A 15,375-nucleotide genomic window follows, 5' to 3' on the forward strand; every position below is an offset into this window, starting at 1 on the left:
TCTGACTGTACCTACTGATAAACATGACTACAGAGACTTGTATAAATTAATGAAAATTCATGTGGAAGTCGGAAAATCTTACTTAATTATTGAAGTCAGAATACCGCTGGTGAGCAAAGAAACATACGAGCTGGACAAAATAATCAGTTTACCTCACCAGTCCTACATCATCGAAACAATAACTCCGTATATCGCATTTAACCTGAGAAGGGATCAACTTATATTGCTATCGGAAAGTGAAGTAAAGGAGTGCACCCACACATCAGTGAATAAAATACTATGCTCCATTGATAAACTCATACATCAAGTTCAGATGACACAGAGCATATGCAACATCAGCATTCATAACAAACCCATGTGCCGTACAAGAGCGGAGCCGTGCCACGAGCTGTGGATTAAATTACACAACAACAATAGATGGTTGTACTCATGCTGTGAGAACTGCTCGCTGCGCATTTTCTGTCCTGATAACAAGATGACATTGAAGTCGTTGACCGGTATACTGGATATAGGTCAAGGTTGTGCAGTAAAGAGTACGACATTCTCGATCATTGGACATAGCAACTATATGAGCCACATGCAGATGGAAACTGATAATACATACATTGTTGGATCATCAATTCTAAACCAGATCGTGAATACGTCAGATATGACGCCGTTCGTTCCAGAAGACCACATTCAAGACTGGGACAATTTGAAAACACAGATTGACGACCTGAAGCAGAAAGCTAACGAACCCCTCAGCATTCATGATGTGCACCAGTATTCGGTAATGTACACCGTAATGGGAGTCGTCATCATCTCCGGAGCTGTATACTCTCTCCTGCGATGGCGAAAATACAAGCGCCGCCTCGAGCTGACCACAAGGAGCATCGAGTCCCGCGGCGCCCCCCCGGCGCTGCCGCTGCGGCTGCTGCGAGCGCGCGCCCCCGCCCCGGCCCACGCCGCCCGCGCCCCGGCCCCCGCCGCCCTCGCCCCCGGCACCCCAAGCGCGGACCACCACGACACTTGGACTACGCCGACTGTTCGACCGCGCTCAGTTAGATTAGACATTCCTTCCGTAATCATTAATAGTGAAGTGTGTGAATGAAATACTTAAGTACTTACTATATTGTATTTTTTGTATTTGAATGAAATATTTAAGTTCAATATCTTAACATTGCATTTTATACCTAATTAATTTAATTTACAGTTATCATTATACTTGCAACTTTACTTTAGCTACAGTAACATTTAAATCTTATTTTATATAATGCTCTTCCTTCTTTTGAGTGGGCAGGATGTACGGGCTACGGCTACCGTACAATAGGTACTTACTTAGATGTTATATGTATTATGTATATTGCTATAAGGTTGAAATCAGATTGATACTTACACACACATACATTACTTGTTTACTATGCAGTAATATTTTATAATGGAAATAAATTAGTGTTAAAACAGCGCTCATTGGGTTTGGTACTATCAGCCTTAACATAACCCCAAATCTTATCATCTATCATTATCATAGAACTGTAAACACACTACAATCCCTTCTGTTTCCACTCTAGAATTGGTCTGCCTGCTTTCCAAGAACCTTTTCAGACTGCTACGCATTCTTAGCTAAGTTAACCGTTCATTGTAGTTTGTCAGTATGTCAAAAGTATCTTCCTGACTCACCATTAGGTCTATCTCCCCGGTTGAACCGGTCCGGGCCCTGGTTCCTGTCTCTCGGAGGCCCTCCAGAGCGGTCGCCGCGCCCGCGCCCGCGGAACCCGCCGCCGTCGCGCCCGAAGTCACTACTACAGCCGCCGACAACTAACTAGCTAGACTAACGGATCTCTTTTACCATCATAAGGCTACATTATGCCTGAATGCTTATATGCTACTTTTTACTCCGGAAATCCCATGGAAGCTACCGCGGAAATGGTGTCTATTCTACTGATGCAACAGGAACCAAAGGCAGGCTAAGTTTCAATGTCTAGAGACCCAAGTCGCTAGATATTAAAACTTGGATAGTTGGCTATCAAACGCCTTATAACTGTGCCAAATTTTGATTTAACTCACCATTCGGCCTGTCTCCTCGGTTGAACCGGTCCGGGCCCTGGTTCCTGTCTCGCGGAGGCCCGCCGGAGCGGTCGCCGCGCCCGCGCCCGCGGAACCCACCGCCGTCGCGCCCGAAGTCGCGCCCGCCGCCGCCGCCGAAGTCGTTGCCGCCGCGACTGTGGATGGGAAGCTAGGTTAAAATCTAGAGGTATGGTTGGAATATACATAACTTTCCTTATGATTATTATTAATTAATTTTCTTTATTTCTTAAGAATCATTTACGGAAACGCAGATGTTTGCAATTACATCTGTATAATACATAATATTGAGCCGTGGTTGTGTGATAAGATCTAGTGGAGGTTAATATAACATATAGCTAAAAAACATAGCAAGTGATTTGCTCGCAACGAATAGCATTCGCTTTATGAACGCGCAAATGCTGCTATAATTATAACGCGACGCGCCCTCGCGATCTTAGCTCGCAAAATTGGACAGCGTCTGCCCGCGGCCGTTGCCACGACGCTACTGCTAGAAATAGCGGAGCCTCGCGGCTCCGCTATTTCTCGCAGCCGCGAGACGTGGCGCGCGATGACCGCGCAGGCGATATTCACTTGCTTTGTAGCGTCTCGCTCTCTCAACGGTGCAACGTCGCGCGACTCGCGTGTGAGAGAGCGAGACGCTGCGAAGCTGCAAGCTTCACTACGCAATAGCGCTCCGCTATCTGCTGAAATTAGCTCCGCAGTCGCGATTTGGCAACGGCCACGGGTGGCCGCTATGCTAATTGTGCCTCGCGCAACGTTACGAATTACGATCGCGTTGTTTGTTTTGTTGCATTTGAGTGCTGTAAATAAATATTTGTAAATATACATAATAATAAATAGTTTAAATTACGTATTAAAATATGTATAGTGTTTATTTAGGTTTAGTGTAAAATTGAAAATAAATAGTGTTTGTGTAAGTGTAAATAGGTACTTTCTAACGGACAATTTGGTTCTGAGGACAATTTCGTATTTTAAATGTTTTGTGATTGAACTTTGACTGGACAATTTACCTATCTTTACTTTACGTGTGTTTTCGTAAGTGGATGAAACATTGAAAGGATATTACTTTGTGGTTTGAAAGTGTTTTGTGTAAATAGTTATTGCAATTAAAGAACGTTTGACAATAATTCATAAAAAATGAAGAGAAACAGTGATGTGCCATTATGGAAACAGTGATGTGCCATTATAGACAGTCCTAAGCCTGTAAAGTATGAAGGAAAGTTCATTGGTTTTTTCATAAATTTTTTTTTTTCATCAATTTTTTTTTTTGCTCTTCAATATCGTTATAATGTAGCGGATTAAATAACCTGCTATAAATGTGTAACATAGCGTCTGTAGCGTGTTATCAAAATGTAGCTGTTTTTCCCACCACTAATAAGATCTCGACTTTCGTTCGTGAGATCGTGGGTTTGAATCCTGCCATATACCAATAAATTCTTTAGAAATAAGGAATTTAAGTATACCACGGTGAACAAAAACACCGTGAGGAAACCTGCACTCCTAGTTTTCTAGAGGTGTACCCTAAGTGCATTGTACTCATTGCAAATCGGCGATACGGCCCGATACCTATCGCGTGACCCGCTTCGCCTTGAACATCTGTCTGGGGAAAAAATAGATGTAAAGAATAGGGCTTCTGTCCCTGTCTAATACAAAATGAGAATCATTCCCCCTTCGAATATATGATCGAACCATTCCGCATATAACTTTTACCTGACCATTGTAAAAATATTTTACAGCAATACATACTTGTTCCACCGATCACCGCCCCTGTTCGGGGGCGGAGGGCCGCGGTCGCGGGGCGCGCCCCAGCGCGAGTCCCGCCCGCCCCCGCCGCCGCGCGCGTCGCGCCCGCCCCAGCGCCCGCCGCCGCCGCCGCCGCCGCCGCCGCCCCAGCGGTCCTCTGTAGAGAGTGATTAGTTAAAGAGAGATTTTTGCAGTTATCCCCATAAGAAGACAAGAATGATTAAACAGTGAATTTGCTAAGCAACTTGTTATTATATTAAATATAGAAGTCGAGAGTTGTTGTGTATAGTTATTTCAGCCTAATTCTTGTACACTAAATATTCATCAATGCTGCCCGCTGGATCAGGCGCTCTCTGGCTGAGCAGTGGATGTTTAATAGCTGGTCATGAAGATTCATCAATGGCTAGGTTTAACATTCACAAGCTACTTTTGTCATCAGTACTAAACATTGGTCCTTCGAGCCGGATAAATGCAGCCTCCACCAATTTTATTCTAGCACAGTTCCAAAATTATAATAAATAATATTCTTCATTAAACAGCATAGTATTCTACAGCCTACATACCACTGCGATCGCTCCTCCCGCCGTCTCGGCCTCCCCTTCTGTCATCTCTATTATGCCTCTTGTCGTTCGACCTGTGTCTCTTATTCTGCTGCCCGTCGCGCGACTGCGAACGGTCTCTCTTCTCCCTCTCGCGATTGACCCCCGCAGCCTTCGCCTCCTTGTGGAACCCTTCGAGAACCTTCTTAGCTTCTTCTTCGTCCAGTTCCGCATAGATCACCTCGTCTAGCCACGAGCATTTCTCCGGCAGCGAGAAGTTTGCTGTTGGAACATAGAATTTAACATTAGTGGCCAGTTTTTTTTCGTTTTTTGTTTCTTTTTTTGTGTGTTGCGAAGGAGGTTGTCTCGGTTGTCTAACCTTTCATGTCCATGATCGCTCCGTCGGGCACCTCCTTGCCTTCTGCCTCTTCGCGTTGCTTCTGTCGCTCCTCGTAGGTGGCTTCATCGGGGACTATCACCACGGCCACTCGCCGGTATCCGTCGAAATCCCGCAATTTCCGCCTTTGCGCCGACGGGTATACGTTCGTCTACGTACGCAAATACCAGGTATCGAAACCGATATGACGATGACGACCGGCGCACGGAGAATGATGTGAAGCAAAAGTTGTAAAAAAACCATTTTAATTGAGTATATTCATCCCCTGTCTGTTGGCAGTGCTCTCAAACAAGCCCAATAGAGATGCGTAGCGTTTGGCAAAGTCACATACACTGCTTCTTGGGTTTAACTCACCTTTGGACGTCATCTGTTGGGAATGAACCTTACAAGCTATTGGGGAAGCAGTGTATCGTTTCTACGGTCATGTAACTGTTGGAATCTTACGGCTAGATTTAAAACGTACCTTTTACGCGCGGCGATTGAAGATCTAAACAAAAACATTAGTTCTGCGTATTTAATTATCATTACAACGGCATTTTAAAATCCTCTTGTCGTTTGTACAACGTTCTTTAAGGTCATTAGCCATTCACTTCGCCAAAACGTCTTCTCAATCTCGATTGCTCCTGATTAAAGGTCAACTGCGCAACACATCTCAAAATCAAATCATAATAAACAGTTTTCAAGTTGCAATATAGTATTATAAGCTTAATATATTACGGTCTAAGTCTCACCTGATCCAGAATATAGTTTCGTCGTCTCGTCTGCGCGAATTCCAATAGTTTTAGCACGCATTTCGCGCATTTGGACACCAAAGCGTCCCATCGTCCCTCGTAGGTCGCACGGAATGGTTTACAGTCCACCTAGTGAATGCGTAATATGACATAATAAAAGGGGGTAGAGGTTGGTGCGAGATACTTAGGTCTAGCTTTAGAGAAATATAGGTTTATGATACCAGGGATCCGAGCGCCGATGCGGTAATATCCTTCCTTGCTTGTCAGTCCGCTGGTATCATTATAACAGTGCCAGTGGCGCTCTGTCGGCTAAATGTTGTCTAAGTAAATGTATCGAATTAGGTTTGTGTGTACAAATTGGTTGTTCTGTTGCCCTGTTGAAAATACAGACGTTTCATTAGTAACATTGCACTGCCGTGCCACTTCTCATACACAGTCAAACCTTAATTTTAGCTGAAAAGAACTGTTTATTAGTTTATTCATTGGCATACAATCTTTTTAAATCTCTTTGGAGGCACTAATTCTCTATTCGTTAGACATTAATTTATGTGGCATAGAGTAAGGTTTCCGAATAGAGAACTAGCCATTGACAGGGTGATAACAACGCCGCAAACCAAACTTGGATCAATGATGGAACTCATTATCGTGACCTTTTAAATATATTATTTTTCATGTATAACTTTAAGAGTAATCGGACTATGCCTAATTACTATTGCCTGCGCTAATCTGAGACGCCAATCTAAATAAAAAGCGTAACTTATTTTCAAAAGCTTTTCTCCAAAAGGTACAGTACAATCTAATCGTTTTTACTTTTCGGAAGACGCTTTTAAACAGAAGTTATGATTCATTTGCAACTGGCGGCACAAGTTGGCCGTAGCAAAAGTAATAGGGATTTTGTTATGGACACGAATTAGATCTAAAAACGTTGTAGCTCTAAACATTCTCAACTGCAATAAAACAACACCCTACCACCAACAAGTTCCACCATCGACCCAACCCAATCCGCGGCGTCACCACCCCCCTCCCCTCCACACCACCCCCCACGTACCTTCATCTTGTCGAACAGCGCTCCGGTAGACAGTATGTTGTAGCGGCGCTCGGGGTGAGCGGCCGCGTGGCGCCGCGCCCAGTGCGTCTTGCCGGCGCCCGGCATGCCCACCATTAGGATCACCTGTGAAAGGGGAGGTTTAGTAAGTAAAGGCCGAATGGGGGTGGGTATATACTGCCTAGGTTGAGTATACTAGAAGGCTATGTTGATCAGTGGTCGCAACAGAAGTTGGTTATCGGCATCGATAGCCATTTTAATTCATACGCGTTCCTCAAATCATAGCGCCGTATTTATGGTGAATCGCCATGACGTTACGTACATAACGTTGATAACGAACACGTGTAGATAGACAACTATTAATATCACGATGTGTATTGGGGTTTCTTCTGTTTCGAACCCTACGTTATCTAGAATAGCACACAACATTTACCTCACAGTCTGCGTTAGTGAGCGGCCTCCTAGGCCCAGGTACTAGCTCGGCACTCGCTATGAAGACGTAGCCTTCCAGCAGTGGAGGCTCTGACCCGTCCATCTCTTCTGTCACGTTAAATCTGTGGACAAAGAGGGCATTTATGTAAGTTTACAGACGTTAAAAAATATACTTTTGCTATACCGGATGTTGCAAAAGTGGTGTACAAAGAAGACAGAGGGTATTCTGAACTACTTATGTTTTACAAATTTTGTAAATTCGCCAAAAAAATATATAGATAGAAACTTTGTTGGTCACGGGATTTACTACGGTTCAGAATGACCCGCTTCCGGCTTATATACCACTTTTGCTACACCCAGTAAACGATTAACTTCAAAAAGGCAGCGTGGAATGCCACTCAACCTGCTGTACGGTCATGTGCAGAGAAACCTGAACCGTCTCTCATAGTAACAAATAACAATGCTTCTGCTGAGAGGACTTTTAACTTTTTGACAAATTCTATTTACTTATGTATGTACTAACCTGATGACAAACTTGATCCTCTTGTCCAGTACAAAGCCAGCGGTAGACATCTCCTCTTCGGTCACTTCAGGGACGGGGCCTTCTGTTGATACAATGACATAATGAGGTTATTATGTGTTCAAGTGCGATAGATTTGACTTCATAGGTATAGGACACTATAACAAAAGCGGGTTGATTGCGAGTCCCCACTGACTACGCCTTCGGGGATTGTATGTATGTATTTATAACTAAATTGTTTCTTTACAGATTGCGGAGGCGTACAGAGGAAATTGAGGTGTGACTCATGGTATCTCAAAGTAATCGTAGGTATAATTCTACTTATGTAACAACCGGCATTTTTATGTTTCTTTAATCAAGGGAGCTATAAAATGGCACAACGTTAAGGTGCCCGTTGAAAAAGCTACTTGTGCTGCCATGTATTAAGTAAACAGGTTCCCCTGTTAATTGTTTTTTTTTTTGAGGGTAGTCAACGGATACACTTGTGTATTTGTTTTCTTATTTAATTAATTAAAAATATCTTGTTTATTTACATTTATTCCAACACTTTTGTTACTAAAAGTATACTTACTTCATTATCTACCAAAGTACATAAAAGATACTGGCCTATGCACTATAAATAATCAGTTAACACAATCCACTGCTGACACTTCAAAAACGATCACAACATGAAGAAGAGGACAAACAGCAAGCCCACACAGGCATCACCCGACCCCGTGGCTGCCATCAACAAGTTGGAGGCCAAGATGAGCCAGGGGCTGGCCGCCTTTGATGCTCGCCTGGCTGCCACCAGCACCACCACTCCCAGCTTGGATCAGCTGGCTGCAGACTTCCGGAGCTTCAGGGAGTGCATGCTCCAAGCACTCAATGTCCTGCGGATGCAGATTTCGGCAGTTGCCCAGGTCTCCGATGATCTCGACAACCAGGGGCGACGCAAGTTCCTGCTCTTCCGTGGTGTTAGTGAATCCCCTGATGAAGGGATCTCCACTGTGGTGACGGCTATGTGTGTCGAGAAACTGGGTCTCAGTGACTTCAAGCAGTCCCAGATTAAACAGTGCTTCCGACTTCAGAGTGGCTCTCCTACAGCCACAGACCGACCACGTCCCATTCTGGTCAGGTTTAGTGATAGGGCTACTCGGGCACTTGTGTGGGACAATAAAAAGGTGCTCAAAGGCACACCGGTCTCTGTCTGCGAGTTCCTGACGGCCAGAAGACGTGACATCTTCCTAGAAGCCCGTCGCCGGTTCGGAATGAGGTATTGCTGGACTCAGGACGGCAATGTCTTCCTCAAGTCTCCGGACGGTGGCCACAAGATCCGTCTCAATTCCAGACAGGACCTCGACGCGATACCGGTGCCCGCCCAGACCCCGGCGCCCACACAGACCCAGGCAGACGGAGCATCTCGACCAGCACTGGACCGGGCTGCAAAAAAGGCCAAATTAGTCGGTACTGCCAACAAATAAGTGTGAGGGGTACACTACAGAATTTCGAATTACTTTTTTACGAATATGAAAATAACGATTTTCATAATTACGAATTTCATAGTTCCGAATAATTCACAATCCCGAATTTTAAGTTTCCGAATAGTGAAAATCACGAATAGTATAATAAACGAAATTTCAAACAACAGATTAATTAAAATGACGAAAGTTTATTTTCCGAATATTATAATTTCGATGTTTCAAGAGTACGATTATTTATTATATCGAATTGTTAAAATTACGAATTCCGAATTTTAAATATTCCGAAAATACAAATTCCCGAATGTTTTTAGTGAACAAGAAATAGATATATATTAGGAATAGTAGGTTTATTAACAGCATAATCCGTATACAAACAATATTTTTTAAGCTATATTATATGAAACGCTCCGCTCCGCTTCGCTGCGCTCCGCTTTGTTTTTCGATATCTATGTGCACCTAACACGCTCCTCCTCGCTTTGCTCGTCGTCGCACCTATCTTTAGGTTTAGGTCCTAAGGTTTTTAAGGTTAAACACAATAAAAATCCTGGCAATTGTTTTGCTCTATTATTTGAAACGCTCCGCTCCGCTTCGCTGCGCTCCGCTTTGTTTTTCGATATCTATGTGCACCTAACACGCTCCTCCTCGCTTTGCTCGTCGTCGCACCTATCTTTAGGTTTAGGTCCTAAGGTTTTTAAGGTTGAACACAATAAAAATCCTGGCAATTGTTTTGCTCTATATTTGAAACGCTCCGCTCCGCTTCGCTGCGCTCCGCTTTGTTTTTCGATATCTATGTGCACCTAACACGCTCCTCCTCGCTTTGCTCGTCGTCGCACCTATCTTTTGGTTTTGGTTCTAAAGTTTTAAAGATGTTTTTATGTTTTTTTGTCAAAATCACGAATTATCATATTTCCGATTGGGATTTCACTTTTTCGTGATAATAATAAATCGGTATTTTATTTTTCGTATATTAAAGTAATCGTATTTTTTAACGTTCGTATATTTAACAATCGCAATAACAAATATTCGTGATTATAATATTCGAAATTATAATTTTCGTGATTTTTATAATTCGGTATTTAAAAAAATCGGTATTGCAATATTTCGTAAATTACATATTCGGTGTTATCAAATTCGGAAAAAAGTTTTTCGGAATATTTGGGTGTTCCCAAGTGTGAGAACTCTTTATTGTTTAACCGATAAATTGCTTACCAACCTAATTTCATTCTCGTACACAAAGTTGTAGTCATAAGCTGCATAACATGAGTCCAAAAGTCCAAACTGTCCACCTCATAGGTAGTTGTATAGTACTTGTTATATCTTGAGTTTTATTAATAATATTTCACTTTCGAAATTACCTACCCTCAGTAGTCTATTTTGTTTTGCTACGACTTTTCTTTATCTTTTGTATTTTTATGTGGACATGTGGTGTGATTTTTGACATAGACAGTTTGTGACAGTGACATTGACAGACTTAAGTCACGTGATAATCGCATAATGTTGCCACAACTTAAAAAATATTTTGTCTTACCTTTTTATTCTGTGTTCTATAAATAAGTTAGTTAATGTTCCGAGGAATTATGTTTGTGTTGCAGGATCTCTTCTCATCACAGTGTGCCGGCGGTGGATGTGGACAAAGTGTGTTTAGGTTTCAGTAAATAGTTTAATAGCCATAGTATATAGCAATTATATAATATATAGTATAATTATCTTTTCTAGTATATATAATATTATTTATTTATTTATATTCGTCATCGTCACACAATACTTCTACCTGTAGCGTATGGATTTATCGATTGACTCTGATTTGTTTTACTCTTTGGACTCGATTGATAACCTTTCAGATGCATCTAGTGACTGCGTTCATCTCAGTGATCTGCTTCACAACACTTTTTCTCCATTCCCTAAGAATCTGAATCTATGCCACATTAACGCTCAAAGCATTCCTTCCCATTATTCCGAACTTCTCTCAACTTTCACCAGTAATTGTATTCATGCGTGTCTAGTGTCGGAGTCATTTCTTAAACCGTCGCTCCCTACAACATCTTTTTCCTTGCCGGGTTATATCTTAATAAGAAATGACCGAATTGATAAGGGTTGTGGAGGTGTTGCTATTTACCTTCGTGCTGACATTAAGTACAAAATACTAGCAACTTCCTCACCTCACTATAAAAAAGGCATGGAATTCATTCTCCTCGAACTTAATTTCAACACTAATAAATTTATGTTAGGTGTCGTTTATGCCCCTCCCAATTCCGACTACTTGGACGCGCTTGAACAACTGCTTGCCACACATCTGCCAGAATATGAACATGCTGTCCTGATGGGTGATTTTAACACTTGCCTTCTGCAAGATAGTGCCCGCTCCCGTAAGTTTCTCACATTAACTTCTTCTTTAAATCTTCATATCCCAAAACTAGATCCCACTCACCACGTAAATGACTCTCATTCCCTTATAGACCATATTCTTACTTCTAGCAGTGAACGGATTGCAACCCATGGGCAGTTTACTGCCTCTGGATTCTCCCATCACGATCTTATATTTGCCTCGTACAAATTAAGAATTCCCAAACTGAAACCTAAAATTATATTTCAGCGTAACTTTGCGAGTATGGACCATGAAAGACTGGCTGATGATGCTGCTAGCACCGATTGGACACAAATAGAGCGCATTGACAATATCGACGATAAGGTTAAGTGCTTTAATAGCCTCGTCACCGACCTTCTGGATCGTCATGCGCCTCTACATCCAGTCCGAATGAAGCGGCCCCCAGCCCCTTGGCTGACACCTGCGATACGCAAGCAGATGGCATACCGTGACGCACTGCGCCGCAAGCATAAGAAGGTTCCATCGGAGGCCAACTGGAATAATTTTAAATTCGTGCGAAACCGCTGCAATCAGATGATCCGAAATGCAAAGCGTCGGCATATCCACTCGTCAGTCGAAAACTGTTCATCCAAGAACTTATGGCAGTTTCTCCATTCCCTGGGTTTAGGAAGGTGTAGGAAGGACCAGCCACTGTCTGTTGATAAGGACGGCCTCAACCGACATTTCTCATCCCCTCCCCATATCCTTGATCCTGTCACTAAAGCCCTCACCATCAGCAATATTCAAGCTTTGCCTATCGCAGTATCTTCTCCCCTCCATTTTACACCGGTTACTGAGACAGATATTAATAAGATTATTCTCTCTATCCCCAGCAAGGCGGTTGGCAGTGACGGCATCGGCCGTGACATGCTGCTTCCGATTCTCCCTTCTATCCTTTCTTCTATTACCTCTATCATCAACTTCTCTTTATCTTCAGGCACGTTTCCCACCCTCTGGAAATTGGCCTTCATGGTTCCCGTCCCAAAAATTTCGAGTCCTGTTGAATTTAAACACTACCGGCCCATATCAATTCTCCCGTTCCTTTCAAAGGTACTTGAACGCGTCGTGTTGCGGCAGTTCTCGAATTTTCTCTCCTCTAACAATCTCCTAAACCCCCTTCAATCGGGATTTCGTCCATCCCATAGTACTTGCTCTGCTCTAATTAAAATTACTGATGACCTTCGTAAGGCCGTGGACGATAGCCGACTAACCCTCCTTACACTTCTTGACTTTAGCAACGCCTTCAACTGTGTCGATCATGATATCCTCTTGTCCATACTCCGTTCTCTTAATATGTCTGGCTCAGTAGCCGAGTGGTTTTCTTCCTACTTGAGTGGTCGCCGACAGCGCATCCGGTCCGATGACATTGAATCTGACTGGTGTGATGTCACAGCCGGCGTGCCCCAAGGCGGTGTCCTTTCCCCAATCCTTTTTTCAGTATTTATCAATACGCTTGTATCCGTTCTCAAGTTCACCTCTTACCACTTGTACGCTGACGATCTGCAACTGTATGTTTCCTGTGGTCCCGGTGATGTTTTGGAGGCTATTGACAGGATGACTGCTGATCTCGATGCAGTCAAAAATTGGACAGCAAACTACGGTCTCCTAGTTAATCCCTCTAAAACCCAGGTTATGTTTGTTGGCAGCAGGTATCACTTGGCTAGACTGCGAAACGGCCCACTACCACCAGTAATCTTCGATGGGGTTACTTTGCCTTACTGTGACAGTGTTAAAAACCTTGGTCTTCATATCCAGAATAACCTGTCATGGGAATTGCATGTCTCAGAAATTAGTCGCAAGATCTATGCCTCGATGCATGGACTAAAACGGTTGCAGAATTTCCTGCCATACTCGACCAAAGTTACGCTAGTCAACTCCTTGTTGCTCCCTATCATTGACTACGCAGATGTGTGCTACCCTGATATCACCGAAGAGCTACTTGATAAACTCGACCGTCTGCTCAACTTATGCATTCGCTATATTTTTGGCCTGCGTAAGTATGACCATGTCACCGATTTTCGTAATAAACTCAAGTGGCTCAACATCCGTCATCGAAGGAATGCTCATATTGTTTCCCTAGTATATGGTATAGTCTATAATCCTTGTGCCCCCTCTTACTTAACCGATCGCTTCTCATTCTTTGACTTTACTGATCGTCCTCAACGGTCAAGTCGAAATTTGCTCTTTCGTACCCCAGAGCATAATGCGGCAGGGTATTCGGATTCTTTCACCGTGTCAGCGGTTCGCCTGTGGAACGAGTTACCATTGCATATAAGGCAATCGCAGTCCATAGAAACCTTTAAGTCTAAGGTTCGTCTGCACTACCTCCAGAAACAGAACAATCAGCAGCAGATCTAATATATAGTTTATCTGTTTTGTTGTAGTTTGTAAGTGTGACGATGATATTATTATTTTTTGTTATAGTAACTATATATTTTATTTATTTATGTATATATTATGTATTTATAAGTATATTTTTTACGTTTATTTTATGATATTATGTATAAGTAAGTATATATTCTAGTGTTAAACAATAGATATTAAACAGAATTAAACTTTTCTCATTGTCTTTCGCACTACCTATCATTTTCTCCACAACGCCCAAGGTTAACTGGAAGAGAATGCTTTTAGCATTAAGTTCGCCTATGTACAAATAAATTTATGTGCAATAAAGAATTTAATAATAATGTTACTCCTTATTGCCAGGGTGTACTAACCTGCCTCGCTCTCTGGTTTCTCCTCTGACTCTTTCTCATCTTTCACCTCTTCCTTCATCTCTGCATCTTGACTCTCTTCGGTCTTCACTTCGGCCGGGGTCTCCTCTTGAGGAGTTGCTTCTGCGGGCTTCTCTGCTCCATTCTCCTGTAGAGATTAAGGTTTGTGGTAAGGTTAAACCACTCAAAGGAATAGAGTTCAAAAGAATAAAGGGTTGTTGGTAGAATTAGTCCAATAGTTTCTGTCTGTAAAACACATGAAATATTGCTGAACCAATGATTGTGCTATTCATTGTTTGTACTTGACTACCGCCCCTGATGCTACAGTGCGTGCACAGATATGCGGAAAATCACGCAACAAATTACAGGGTGGTGGTTCTAGCTTGACAAAAAAGGGAGCTGTCCTTAAGGCCTGAAAATGGTATGTTTAATACAATAAAACGAGATAGAGTCATCGTTAGCTCAACAGCCCTCGGAAACTAACGTTTCAGCTTCCGCAGGTTCATATCAAAACCAACTAACAAAAAAAATCACTGAAACTCCAGCATACCTTAGCATCATCAGCAGCCGGCATCTCCACGTCTCCCTCCTTCTCCGCATCGTCTCCCTCCTTCTTGACCCCCTCTCCATCTTCTGTCTCCTTCTTGATTCCCTCTCCATCTTCTGTCTCCTTCTGTTCCTCGGGAACTACGCCGGCCTCCTTGTCCTCTTGCGCTTTGCGTTCTTTGCGCTCGCGGTCTTGCTTCTCACGCTCCTGTGGTGGAATGTTTTGTGAATTAGTAATAATACTGATGGATGTGAGTTTTGGAAGAGATTTTGAAGGTATGAAACAAAAATGAAGTGCTAAAAAAAATTCTTCCTGTCTCTTCTTTTCTATAACCCTTACAAGTTACTACCTTTCTGTATCTACTCACCTCTTTCTCTCGGCCCTCTCTTCTCCCTCTCCCACATGTTTCTTTCTCTCCTTCCTGTTTCTTCTCTATAACCCTTCAATACAAGTGGCTTCTCTTCCTCTCCGTTCTCTCAGCTCGGTCTCCTTCTTTTGTCCTCTTAACCCTACACTACTGTGTCTCTTCTCTAAAACCCTTCACTAACTACACTCACCTGTCGCTTCCTCTCAGCTCGCTCCTCTCTCTCCCTCTTATCTCTCTCTCGTCTCTCCGTCTCCTTCCTGGCTGCCTCGTCTTTTGCCTTCTGTATCTCGGCTTCGCGTTGTCTCTTCTCTTCTAGAACTTGCTCGATGGGCACTTCGACGCGGTGGCGGACTATCTTGGTCTTGGTCAGGAAGTTGTACCTGTTTGGGGTAAGGGTTGAAACATTAGGATTAAAGAAAGAATGAGGAATTACCGAAATGATGAG

General features: G+C 42.9%; 2 protein-coding genes across 2 annotated transcripts in view; one reads left to right on the top strand and one right to left on the bottom strand.

Annotated features, from left to right (window-relative positions):
• LOC105393445 overlaps nucleotides 1-15,375 on the bottom strand; it is a 46,364-nt gene that overhangs the window by 17,756 nt on the left and 13,233 nt on the right. The window contains exons 13-23 of the mRNA XM_048632175.1: nucleotides 15,121-15,310; nucleotides 14,567-14,770; nucleotides 14,020-14,164; nucleotides 7,478-7,559; nucleotides 6,956-7,076; nucleotides 6,526-6,648; nucleotides 5,478-5,606; nucleotides 4,729-4,897; nucleotides 4,374-4,631; nucleotides 3,814-3,967; nucleotides 2,047-2,201 (exon numbers count right to left, since the gene is read on the bottom strand). Coding sequence (XP_048488132.1) covers nucleotides 2,047-2,201; nucleotides 3,814-3,967; nucleotides 4,374-4,631; nucleotides 4,729-4,897; nucleotides 5,478-5,606; nucleotides 6,526-6,648; nucleotides 6,956-7,076; nucleotides 7,478-7,559; nucleotides 14,020-14,164; nucleotides 14,567-14,770; nucleotides 15,121-15,310 — 1,730 coding nt within the window. The remainder of the gene's footprint in view (nucleotides 1-2,046; nucleotides 2,202-3,813; nucleotides 3,968-4,373; nucleotides 4,632-4,728; nucleotides 4,898-5,477; nucleotides 5,607-6,525; nucleotides 6,649-6,955; nucleotides 7,077-7,477; nucleotides 7,560-14,019; nucleotides 14,165-14,566; nucleotides 14,771-15,120; nucleotides 15,311-15,375) is intronic.
• Nucleotides 7,941-10,918, top strand: LOC125491135. Its single transcript, XM_048632351.1, has 2 exons — nucleotides 7,941-8,944; nucleotides 10,114-10,918. The coding sequence occupies exon 1, from the start codon at nucleotides 8,143-8,145 to the stop codon at nucleotides 8,935-8,937; it is 795 nt and encodes a 264-aa protein (XP_048488308.1). The 5' UTR covers nucleotides 7,941-8,142; the 3' UTR covers nucleotides 8,938-8,944; nucleotides 10,114-10,918.

This window comes from Plutella xylostella, chromosome 31, assembly GCF_932276165.1.
Source record: "Plutella xylostella chromosome 31, ilPluXylo3.1, whole genome shotgun sequence".
Lineage (NCBI taxonomy): Eukaryota > Metazoa > Arthropoda > Insecta > Lepidoptera > Plutellidae > Plutella > Plutella xylostella.

Excerpts from the sequence above, each read along its gene's own strand:
- LOC125491135 (XM_048632351.1), top strand. The coding sequence starts at position 8,143 with ATGAAGAAGAGGACAAACAGCAAGCCCACACAGGCATCACCCGACCCC.